This window comes from Pan paniscus, chromosome 1 (genome assembly GCF_029289425.2).
Source record: "Pan paniscus chromosome 1, NHGRI_mPanPan1-v2.0_pri, whole genome shotgun sequence".
In the NCBI taxonomy this organism is placed as follows: Eukaryota; Metazoa; Chordata; class Mammalia; order Primates; family Hominidae; genus Pan; species Pan paniscus.
Window position 1 is genome coordinate 37917072 of NC_073249.2, and position 12188 is coordinate 37929259.

The 12188-nt window shown below is 48.3% G+C and overlaps 1 protein-coding gene across 1 annotated transcript; it reads left to right on the top strand.

Moving 5' to 3' along the window:
- The first annotated feature begins 4975 nt into the window (after nucleotides 1-4975).
- RD3 (RD3 regulator of GUCY2D) lies at nucleotides 4976-9970 on the top strand. Its single transcript, XM_008966806.6, has 2 exons — nucleotides 4976-5377; nucleotides 7159-9970. Exons 1-2 carry the CDS (start codon nucleotides 5046-5048, stop codon nucleotides 7448-7450), a joined length of 624 nt encoding a protein of 207 aa, XP_008965054.1. The 5' UTR covers nucleotides 4976-5045; the 3' UTR covers nucleotides 7451-9970.
- The last annotated feature ends 2218 nt before the right edge of the window (nucleotides 9971-12188 follow it).

Below are 12188 nucleotides of genomic sequence, written 5' to 3' on the forward strand. Positions count from 1 at the left end.
GCAATGGCACGATCTCAGCTCACTGCAACCTCTGCCTCCCAGGTTCAGTCGATTCTTCTGCCTCCCGAGTAGCTGGAATTACAGGTGCCCGCCATCATGCCCAGCTAATGTTTGTATTTTTAGTAGAGACGGGGTTTCACTGTGTTGCCCAGGCTGGTCTCGAACTCGTGACCTCAGGTGATCCACCCACCTTGGCCTCCCAAAGTGCTGGGATTATAGGTGTGAGCCACCACACCCAGCCTTTTTCTCTTTTAAATATAAAGAAGGGGATCTTTCCTAACTTGATAAAGGGTATCTCCTTTTTTTTTTTTTTTTTTTGAGATGGGGGTCTCACTCTGTCACCCAGGCTGGAGTGCAGTGGCGCGATCTCAACTCACTGCAACCGCTACCTCCCAGGCTCAAGTTAGCTCAAGTTATCCTCCCACCTCAGCCTCCTGAGTAGTTGGAACTACAGGCGCATGCCACAACGCCCAGCTAATTTTTTATATTTTTGGTAGAGACGGAGTTTCACCATGTTGCCCAGGCTGGTCTCAAACTCCTGAACTCAAGCCTCCCAAAGTGCTGGGATTACAGGCATGAGCCACCGTGCCTGGCCTATCCTAATTTTTTAAAACAAGGATTCAATCAGTGTTCATGTGTTTGAGGCAGGTTGTAAGTGCCTTTGACTGAGTGGGAACCATTCATCATGGGAAGACTCTGAGGTCACCGTGGCGCTGCCACTCGCCAGGTGGTGAGCCAAGTGCGGGCGCCTTGGGGCTTACACTGAGGAGTTGGCTCTGCCACGGTGGTGAATCTGGAGCCAGGGAGTGTAGAAAATTGTGCCAGACACTCAGCAAAGGTCACTCTTGCTGTTGTTTAACAGACTCCCCCAGGCACCACGTCCTTCCCAGTCTCAGCCGAGGTTCAGGTTCTGGGGATACCCTGGGATAAGGCGGCCCCCTCTGGAGTCTGTCTAGCCTGCCCTCCTGCCTCTCTGTCTCTGTTCTTCCTCCCTCTGTCTCTCCCTCCCTCCTTTGCCCTTAAGAACTTAATCGGACCCACTGAAGAGTCTTCTGGGGGAGCAGCTGGCACTGGGGACAGAAATAGCACCAGCAGAAATCTTGTTTCTGCCAAAGCCTCCAGTCCTGGCCAGAGTTGCGGGAAGTGAGGGGATGGGGAGGAGATGACTCAGAACACCCTCCTCCCCTGTGAGACCCTACACCTGGGCCAAAGAGGCTTAGAGCCCACAAAATTCAGGACTCAGTTGGGATCACTCCACTCAGCCCCTGCCATCTGGAGTTGGGGGAGGCGGGTCACAAAGCACCTTCTCTAGCGGCCAGCTCAGGTCGGGAGCCTTAAGCCCAGGGAAGCAGGACCCCATACAGGCTGCACCCCAGACTGTACTCGGGCTTGCTTCTGGCCTTACTCTGCCTTGAGGTGAAGTGTCTGGGGGTCCAGGAGACATGCCACCCTGTGGGCACTTCCCTTCGAGATCAGGCTTAGGGACTGAAATTAGAATTCCCTGCCAGACAGTCGCCCGCCCACTTCCCCACAGAAGGGGCCACTGAGCAGGGCAGACAGCACTGCCAGCGAGCAACCCTAAGTCAGAGGGTGGCAAAGAGGTGGCTGGTTGCAGGGGTGTGGCTGGGCCTTGGAGGTGAAAGCTGGGGTGTCCCCACACGTATTTGCAAGGCCCCTTACCATGTGGGATGAAGCGGAGGTGGGAAGAGAGGGAGGCAGGCTGAGGGCCGAGAGCAGTCCCAACCCACCTCCATGTGCCAGAGAAGAACTCTGAGGAGTCCAAGAATGCTGTCTGAATCTCACCCTCCATGTTGTTAGGAAGGTATAGTTCACAAGGGAGGAAACGGAACATACTTTATTTAATAGTTTGTTAGCTTATGTGGCCGTGGCATGGATATTCTGCAGTCAATTTGCCCTGGAGGCAAAAGTTTTCTTCAGTGTCTCCCATTTCTTCTCTCACATTTCTCCCGGCCACAGGAGAACCCTCTACTGCCAAGCCACTCTCTTGCTCTCTTCTTTCAGCTCAAATTCAAACCCAGATTAAGAAGAAAAAAAAGCTCCCTAAGCAGCTTTGGAAAATGCCTTCTTGTTCAGGATCAGGTCAGGTCAGGTCTGTGGGGCTTGTTCCTTGATCCAACTGTTATAGCTTCTCCATCATTTATTTGTTCCTTTGTTCGGGCATTCATTCATTCATTTGTTTGCTATTTATTAAGTGCCTACTGACTACATGTCCAGCCCCGGGGATGGAAAGGTGAATAAGGCACAGGCCCTGACCACATACCACACCCGGGGTCAGGGGAGGTAGGCAGTCACGTTCTGTAAAGTGCTCCTGAGCTCTGAAAAACACCTGTGCAGAGTGCAGTCAGGGGACAAAGTAGAGAGTGGCCACATCTACCTCGGAGATGGGAAGGTCAAGAAAAGCTTCCGAGGGTGCTGACCCTAGACCTGGTCTCCATGCAGAATGGGCAGGCATTTCAGGCAGAGGGAGGAACACGACAAAGGTATGGAGCTGTGCAATAGCCTAGCACATTCAGTAGCCCTTGCAGGAACAGTGACTCCGCATGCTTGTAGTGCTCTTCAGTGGCTACACCATTCACTCTTTTGGTGCTAAGCATCAACCTAACCCATAGACTTTTAAAAATACAAACACTCCAGGGAAAGTGACACATTCAGTTACAGTTACAGTCCTTGTGCCTGAACTGATGGAATCCTTTAGCCTTAGGCGAGGCTCCTGATGCTCATGGCTCTCTGGCCATGACACCCCCACCCCTGCACTCCCACCCCCCAGTACACACAGTACTACCCAACCTCTTTATTCTGGGCACAAAAAGCAGGTAAGGGCTAAGAAGTAAACGTCCTAGCTGCTACTGACCCCAGGAGTAGGGTCTAATGGTTCGTCCTTTCGTCCCACTCTCCCAGGAAGCGGTCAGCTGTGTAATCCGAAGCCTCCATTGATGATAGGCTTAGGTTGCGTGGAGAATGAAAGTTCTCAGATTTCTTTTTTTTTTTTTTTTTGAGTTGGAGTCTCGCTCTGTCACCCAGGCTGGAATGCAGTGGCGCCATCTCAGCTCACTCCGCCTCCCCAGTTCAAGCGATTCTCCTGCCTCAGCCTCCTGAGTAGCTGGGACTACAGGCATGTGCCACCATGCCCAGCTAATTTTTGTATTCTTAGTAGAGACGGGGTTTCACCGTGTTGGCCAGGATGGTCTCAAACTCCTGGCTTCAAGTGAGCTGCCCTCCTCGGCCTCCCAAAGTGCTGGAATTACAGGCATGAGCCATCATGCCTGGCCTGTTTTCAAATTTCTTAATTCTGTTGGTTGCTAAAGGAGTTGGTCATTCAAGTCTCCATCGGTAAGTAGAGATTTAGCTGTGGCCTTCCAGAAGGCTGCTGCTACCCCATCATAATATTCTCCTTTGTGTCTGATTATCTACATTAACAATTCATTTCTCTGGGTTAAGCCCTGGGGTGCAGGGTGGTGGGAGGGTGGCCTAAAAATACATGTGTCCTCTGGAGGTGACACCTCCTTCATCACCATGCTGTTGAGACTGAGTTCATCTGACCTCTTTTCTCTGCATATGGAGGATCTAAGCAGAAATGGGATCATTGGTGCATGGAAGGGGGAACGGCTTGGAGGGAGAAAGGTGCAGAAAGGTGAAGTGAGACCCCTCGAAGACCCACTTCAGGCTTTAGCTCGGGAATGTCATTTCCCTTCACTGTTGTCAGAAGCACAGACCACATCTGACAGGTCATGGAGTAGCTCATTCACCCATTCATTCATTCGTTCATTCATCTACTCGGTCTGTCCTTCACTAAATTTGTATTGAGCAGGCCTGTGTGGGGGCTCCATGATGAGTTAGGCTCGCTGCTGTCAGACCTCCACCTGTCTCACCTTGTTCTATGGCCGGATCCTCCCTCCACCTGGGACCCCTTCTCCATCAGCCCATGTGTCTGAAGCCCACACTCACCTCTCAGCCCACTCTGGCCCCTTTCACCACCTAGAGTCACTCCTTCCCTTCCCACATCAGTGCTGACTCTATGCTTCACCAGCAGAGTTCCCTCTCTCCATTGATGTTGCAGCGTTTACTCAACAAATCTTGCCTCTCCTGGAGAGCAGGATCCTGGCATCATCCTTTCATGTTTATGTCCCTCCACAGATGTGTACACAGTGCTTGATTAATGCTGAATGAATGAATGGTGGGTAAGTTGGTTTTTTTCAGGTTAATGTTAATCCATACAGTTTTTTTTTTTTCAGACGGAGTTTTGCTCTTTTTGTCCAGGCTGGAGTACAATGGTGTGATCTTGGCTCACCCCAACCTCCACCTCCCGGGTTCAGGCAATTCTCCTGCCTCAGCCTCCCGAGTAGCTGGGATTACAGGCATGCACCACCACACCTGGCTAATTTTGTATTTTTAGTAGAGACAGGGTTTCTCCATGTTGGTCAGGCTTGTCTTGATCTCCCAACCTCAGGTGATCTGCCCACCTTGGCCTCCCAAAGTATTGGGATTGCAGGTGTGAACCACCATGGCTGGCCAACCCCATAGAGTTCTAAGTGTCTTTCGTCAATAGGCTGGAGGCATTTAGAAACTGAGGATGTTTTCCTGGTAGACTGACATAGGATGTATCTGTTCTGAGTGTGTGTGTGTGTATGTGAGTGTGTGTGTGTGTGTGTGTTCCCCTTAAATCATAGGGAAAGCTTGTGCTCAGCCATAGTCCATGTGTTTCCAGCTTTGTTGGGAGTTAGTGGGGATTCAGGAGGCCCTTTCTCTGGGCACAATCCTGGGGATGCTTTAAGGATCATAATCACAAGAGTCTCTTACTTTTATGTGATGTTTACAGTGTACAAAGTTTATTCACAACTGCTTCTCACAACAGCCCTATCTTGTCTTACAGAATTAGAAATGATTGCTCAGGGAAATTAAGCCACCTACTTGAGGCCACTCAGCTGTTAGGGCAGAGCAGGTCTTCTCCCCTGGGTCCCAGCTCTCCTCTCTCCTCCTTGGGTTCCCAGGTTCCCCACCCTGACTAACAGAGGAGCCCAGGAAAGATGCACATCTGTCCTGTCTCAGCAGGGCCAGGGGCTATGTCTCTCATCTCACGGCTTCGGTGGAACGAGGCCCCATCCCGGCTGTCCACCAGGAGCCCTGCTGAGATGGTGCTGGAGACACTTATGATGGAGCTGACAGGGCAGATGCGAGAGGCTGAGAGGCAGCAGCGGGAGCGCAGCAATGCAGTCAGAAAGGTCTGCACCGGTGTGGACTACAGCTGGCTGGCCAGCACACCCCGGCCCACCTATGACCTCAGCCCTATTGAGCGGCTGCAGCTGGAGGATGTCTGCGTTAAGATCCACCCATCCTATTGTGGGCCTGCTATCCTCAGGTGAGCACTGGCATGGGGACCCTTGCTAGGCTGCAGGCTCCAGGAAAGGTGGCTGCAGTGGCAGGGGCCTGAGGCCACCAGGACTAGAGTCAGGGAGCCTGGATGACCTAGTTATCTGTTAGAAGGAGCAAGAGGGAAAAAGGAGTCTGAAAGAGACCATGAAACGCTGGGCTAGGGTTAGGGGTCCAGCGGGAGGCAGGAGGCAGCTCCTGGAGGCGTGTGAGTTTTGATTCAAGAGAACACAATACTTTTGAGTTTTCTCTTCTTCCTGCCCAGATTGTTATTGTCCTGGATTTTAACTTACCTGGCTTCTTTTCTTTTGTCAGTTTATCTTCAATATTACCTTCTTGGAGAAGTTTTCCAGACATTTCTCCAAAGTCAGATTCTTAATTATCCTAGCTTATGTTAGCTTTCATGCTAGTCTGACCACAGGTGAGTGTGTGTCTGTGTGTGTGTGTGTGTGTAGGAAGGGTTCAAACAAAACCCTGGGGCACTGCACATTTAGAGCTTGGGTGCAACAATGTTCCTTGAATATAAATGTAACCTTACTGAAGCTGTGACCACATGGTCCTGTCTCAGAAGGATCGGTGCTGATGTCAAAGAAGCATCGAGTAATTTCAAAATAACTCAAGTTCTTTGTCTACATTTCTCTTTGTAAAGGAATATAAATCCACAATAAAACATCTTAAAATTCCTGTTAGTCTCCCAAAATCTTCCCTCACCCATCCCTTTAACCAACATATGCATTTATTGTACACCTTTTTCTTTGAAATTCCCTTTAAAAGCTCCTCTCCTTCAGCCCCTTTCACCTTCTTCAGCCCCGTCCACACTCCTTGGTTTTTGCAGAGCTTTTACCACCCCTCCCCTTTCTTCCTCCAGACAGAGAACCTTACTCTCCCCCAGCTCTGATTCTGTACTGTGGAAGCCTCCAAAGTGTATCTATTCCAGAAGCACCTGGGGACAGGGGTGGGTCATGGGGTGGAGCTGCTGAAAAGGGAATCTGGGCTGGCAAATCAAACCTCAAAAGTGAGGGGGAAGGCTGGGTACACACAGGTCATGATTGTCCTGTCTCATTTCCGGTCTCATGTCACTGCTGGGAAGTCCTGACTCTCAACCTGGTGGAGGAAACCTGGTATTAAATAGACTTGCTAACATTAACTTGTGAGCTCTAAGCAAAGATAGCCTAGGCAGAGTAAACAGCTTGGGAAAACACACAGGGCCTTGGGAGAAGCTGGGACATGTCGGGGCCACAAGTGATTCTTCCCAGCTGATGTGCAGGGTCTTCCAGGGAAGTATCAGGGGACCCCTGTGCATGGCAAACAGCTCACCTGGAAGGAATATCACAGGGGCAGTGACATAATCAGATATAGGTTTCAGAAAGATCATGCTGGCCAGTGGGTGGAGAAGAGACAGGAGAGGCTTAGCCAGAAGGCTGCCACGGCAAAGGGCTCCCTTAATGCTTTGTCATCAACAACCTTAGGTAAGTGTCAGGATCTTTACATATCTTAGTTCATTATAGCTCACACAAAGGCCGCTGTCATCTCAGATTACAGACGAGGAGGCTGAGGCCAACCGAGGCCAGAAGTGGCAGAGCTGGGATTTGAACGCAGGATTGGTTGAAGCAGTAGCAGCGTGGGGTGGTTCCTGATTCGCTTCAGGAGCAGAGTAGAGTGGACTAATTGGCCATGAGGATGCACGGGCAGCCCCTCGGGGTTAGACGCCCGGGGTGCCAGACCCGCTGTTGTGGGTGAATGTCCCCAGCGCCCTCCCCTCCCGCCCAGGTTCCGGCAGCTGCTGGCGGAGCAGGAGCCCGAGGTGCAGGAGGTGTCCCAGCTCTTCCGCTCGGTGCTGCAGGAAGTCCTGGAGAGGATGAAGCAGGAAGAGGAGGCCCACAAGCTGACGCGCCAGTGGAGCCTGCGGCCCCGCGGCAGCCTGGCCACCTTCAAGACTCGCGCGCGCATCTCCCCCTTCGCCAGCGACATCAGGACCATCTCCGAGGACGTGGAGCGGGACACACCGCCGCCACTGCGGTCCTGGAGCATGCCCGAATTCCGGGCGCCCAAAGCCGACTGACCCCGGCGGCTTCCCTGCCCAGAAGCGGAGCCTTCTGCAGGGGGAATGATAGGCCGGTGACCGGAGCGCCGGGCCCTGGAACCTCCCCACCTAGGCCTGACGAGGAGAACCAAGAGGCGGCCCCATCCCAAGACGCTGCTATAAAATGAAGCAACTCCCTGCCCCATCCTCTTCCTCTGGCCACAAAGCTGAGTTAGGTCGTAGAGCGGCACCGCCCTCTCCCTCTCCTGCGCTAGTCTGCAGGAGCAGCCCCTTCCCTAACTGGCAGATTCAAGGTTTTGGAAGACAGACCATTGCCCCATCCTCATCTCCTGGTTCTGTCTAAAAGGGGACAGTTGCCCTGCCTTTTGGCAAGACCTAGGTTCTCACCCCAATTTCAGGGATGTCCCATTCACCCCCCTACCCCCATCCCCAATGAGAAGGGACCTGTTGGCTGGTATGCCTTCTTGCTAGTGACTGGCTGAGCTCACCACTGCAGGTGGGTCACACACAGCCTCATAGGCAGGCACAGCTGGAAGGGACCAGAGAGACAATTAGATCCACTCTCTTCAGCTAGTAAATGTGGAACTTGAGGCTCAGAGAGGGACACTTCTTCTGCCTTTAACTGCAGCCAGCTCCTCATGAACAGTGAGATTGTTCCTGCATGAATAGTGTCTGTTCCTGAGTTTGGAATCCTGGGCTATGAAGGGACAGGTCCAAAGGCTACATCTCTACCTACCTGTGGCCTGATCCATCTCTTACCTTGGCAGTGGGATGAGAATCTAAGCTGCTCTCCAAGAAGTGTAGCTAGGGGTGGAGGTAGGTTACTCATTATCCCACGCCACAATGTCATCGCATGGGCTGTGGCCAGTCCCTAACAGCTTCTTCCAGAGGCTCAGCTCCAAGGCCTTCAGATGCTGCCCTGAAGAGCCCAGGTTTCTCAATTCCAGGGTTCCGCTTTCTGCAGCTGGTCACACCTGCTCTCTGGCTTTCTCCAGAAAGTGATGCCCAAACCCCTGACTGACCTTGAGGCAGCTGAGTGAAATGTTCTAGAAGAGCTTCCTGCAACTTCATTGTCCTTCCCTTTTCTAACATGGTTAGGCCTTGATGATGGGCATGTGGATTACCCAATGTGTGGATCACCCATGGAAAATCTGGAAGGCCGGGAGGCCTTCCCACACACTCTGGGGTTGAAGTGGGGTGTAAGGGGGATGGGTGGGGAAGTGTCTACCCTCAACTACCAGCGCACATGCAGAAAATGCAAGTGGACCTTAATAGTAGCCTAAATAAAATACCCAGAGGAGATATAATCAACAGGGGGGAAAAGTCTGTGTATTCCCTCAGTGGAAAAAAGTTCTTTTGGATGATTTGGTTTTGAACTTCCCTTTTGAAGTTTTTTTGGATTTTCACTTGAATCTGGACAGAGAATCATAGGATGGTGGAAAACCTCTGATCCAACAGTATCAAGATGAAAGAGTTGATTGGCTTATTAATGTAATTGGTAGAAGTTGAGAATCACTTAAAATATACATCTTAAACATCTTACGTATTTTATTTGAAGACATAAAAAGTTCACTTGGTTGCCAAACTTTTTTTTTTTTTTTTTTTTGAGACTGAGTCTCACTCTGTTACCCAGGCTGCAGTGCAGTGGCGTGATCTCGGCTCACCACAACCTCTGCCTCCCGGGTTCAAGTGATTCTTCTGCCTCAGCCTCCTAAATAGCTGGGACTACAGGCACGTGCCACCACCCCAGCTAATTTTTGTATTTTTATTAGAGATGGGGTTTCACTATGTTGCCCAGAATGGTCTTGAACTCCTGACCTCGTGATCCACTCGCCTTGGCCTCCCAAAGTGCTGGGATTACAGGCATGAGCCACTGTGCCTGGCTGCCAAACTTTTGATGTGGGTCCAAGCTGTGCTTTTTTGTGACCTATATGTTTTGTCTGGTGGGAGTTCTACACTTAAGTTTTCTTGGTTTGCACTTTAATCATAACAATAAGAACAACTGGCGTAAAAGAGTTTTGGAACAAGCAGAAGTGACCCTTGGTAAGCAGACCGCTCAGCTGGTAGGGGCAAAAGTGTTGGGGGAGGATTAGAAAAAGGCCTCCACATTGTGGGCTTTCCGGGTGCCCTGGATGTGGGTCAGCAAATGTTTTAGAGGAAGTAGTTAACCTGGAGGGAGATTCAAAGGAGGCTGGATAAGAGAATGTCTATTTTTCTCCTTCCCTATCACCTTACATGTACCTATTCTCCCCAAAGAGAAGGAAGACCTTAGGCTTTCAATGTGGTGTTCTTTCTTAAGTTTAAGTAACTGGCTGCCAATGAAAACCTTCCCTTCGAGCCGCAGGCATGTGGACAGAATCCACCACCCTCCTTAGACACTCCTCAGACTACTACAGGCTATCCCCAGCTGGTGGCTCTCAAATTCATGAGGGTCCAGAAGTTGTTCCTCTGGATTCAGGTTGTTAAAGGGACTAATGAGGTCTGCTTCCATTACTATTATTGAAACCTCAATAACCACAAATAAAAGAACAAAAAGTTTGAGAGTGTCCTTGTAAGTATCTGATGAGTGGCTGGTGGTATTTTGGAGGGGACAGGTTGAGTGTGTTCAAGACTACCACAGCCAGCCTGTTTGCACCCAGCTCAATACCACTAGCCACTAGAGGGCGTGGGTGGGAGGCTTGTACTACTTGGTGACTACATTTTTTTTTTTAACTTATGAAAATCTTCAAACACAAAAATGTAGAGGGAAAAGTTTAAGAAGCCCCATATACCTACCATGAAAGTTTAATAGTTACTAACATTTGGCCATATTGTCTTTATTTTTGTGTGTGGAGTATTTTAAGATAAATCCCAAGGTGTTGTGACAATTCACCCCTGAATACTTCAGTATGCACTACATAGGAATAAAAACTTCTTCCTATGTAACTATACTACCATTATCACTCCTAACAAAATTAACAGTGATTCTTTAATATTACCTAATGCCCTGTCCATATTCACATTTCCCTGTTCCCAAGAAATGATTCTTGCCATTTATTCCTTTGAACAAGGATCTAATCAAGTCCCACACATTGACAAGAAAGTTGCAGTTTATTTTTTTGTTGTTGTTATTTTATTATATTTTATTTGCAGTTTGTTTTACAGTGGTCATATAGTATTATGTAATTCCATAATGAAGCATTGCTTAAAGATAGAGTGCTTACGGAACACTCATGTTAACATGCAATAAGTTAGTGACTGAACACAAATGATAAAAATTCTGCAAATTAGCCTAATGATACGCTTTACTCAGATCCTCGTTATGTTATTTGATTAAAATTCTTCCATAGTTGGAACCAAGATTCCTTCATACTTTGAAACGTAATGTTAAAAACTGGTAGTGGCCTGGGCATGGTGGCTCACACCTGTAATCCCAGCACTTTCGGAGGCCACGGCGGGGTGGGGGGGCAGATCATGTGAAGTCAGGAGTTCAAGACCAGCCTGGCCAATATGGTGAAACCGCATCTCTACTAAAAATATGAAAATTATCCGGGCATGGAGACACATGCCTGTAATCCCAGCTACTTAGGAGGCTGAGGCAGGAGAATCGCTTGAACCTGGGAGGTGGAGGTTGCAGTGAGCTGAGATGGTACCACTGCACTTCAGCTGGGCGACAGAGCCAGACTTTGTCCCCCCCCAAAAAAAATTGATAGTGACAATATATCTAGCCCGACTTTTCATTTGATGAAAATACTTGTCACATCATATGTTTTATTTACTAGGACATGCTTGCAAATAGCAACCTAAAACCTTCTCCCTTTTTCTTGCCATTTAGAAACAAAACACTAACATTTATCAAAATAACTCAGGGGAAATCTGAAGAATTCCAATAGCAGATAATGAAAAAAGTTTGTCTATTTTTGATGCCATTGTTCATCACATAGTTAAATTTCAGTCTATGTCTTAATATTCATATGGTCTCCCAAAAAAACACAATGTTACTTCAAAATTTATTCATAGACAAATTATTTTTAGAAAATTATTTTGATTTATTACCTTGACTCATTTGTTAAAAGGGGAAATTGACATCTATTTCCCTTTACAAATATTATTACATATTGCATCAAATTAGCATTATAATATTAAGGTGCTAAAGACAAAAACAAAAATTATTTCTTTAACATATTCAAGGCAAAAATAATAATTTAAGTTTCTAAAAATGTGCAAGTTTTTATATAACTGTAAAAGGTGTTCACAAGCCAATAGAGGTTGGGAAGTGTTTTCTAAAACATTTTATTGTATTGCATTCCAGTTACAATTCCCTTGTTGAAACAAACACAATATTCTTAAAGCTCGGCAATAAAACTTGGAAGTTTTCCAGCTCAGTCTCCCAACTCAGCTAGGATTTGATTCAGGGAAAATTACATTCCAGGAACAAGCTGTTCCTCTCTAAGTGAACTGAGCACTGCAGCTAACTGCTTCGAAGCCACTTCTGGCACCTGCTCAGGGCCATAGGCCTCTCTAGAATCCAAGGCAAAGGGGGATACAGTTGAAGTTAGCCTCTCCTTAGTAGAAAAGAAATCAAGCCACTAGGGAAAAAAAAAAAAAGTCTCCAAACTGTAAAAGGAACAGGGGAAATGTGTACTTTATCCAAATAAGCCAGCCCAATAATATTGCTGTGGACAGAAAAGGCTTTGTCATCAAGAAACTCTTTTATTAACATTTTAATGACCCTTTACAGTTTACAAAGTGCTTTCACTCATGTCATCTCACTTGA

Coding starts and splice junctions, on each gene's coding strand:
- RD3 (XM_008966806.6), top strand. CDS start 5,046: ATGCACATCTGTCCTGTCTCAGCAGGGCCAGGGGCTATGTCTCTCATC. Junction 5,378..7,158: donor TGTGGGCCTGCTATCCTCAG/GTGAGCACTGGC, acceptor CCTCCCGCCCAG/GTTCCGGCAGCTGCTGGCGG.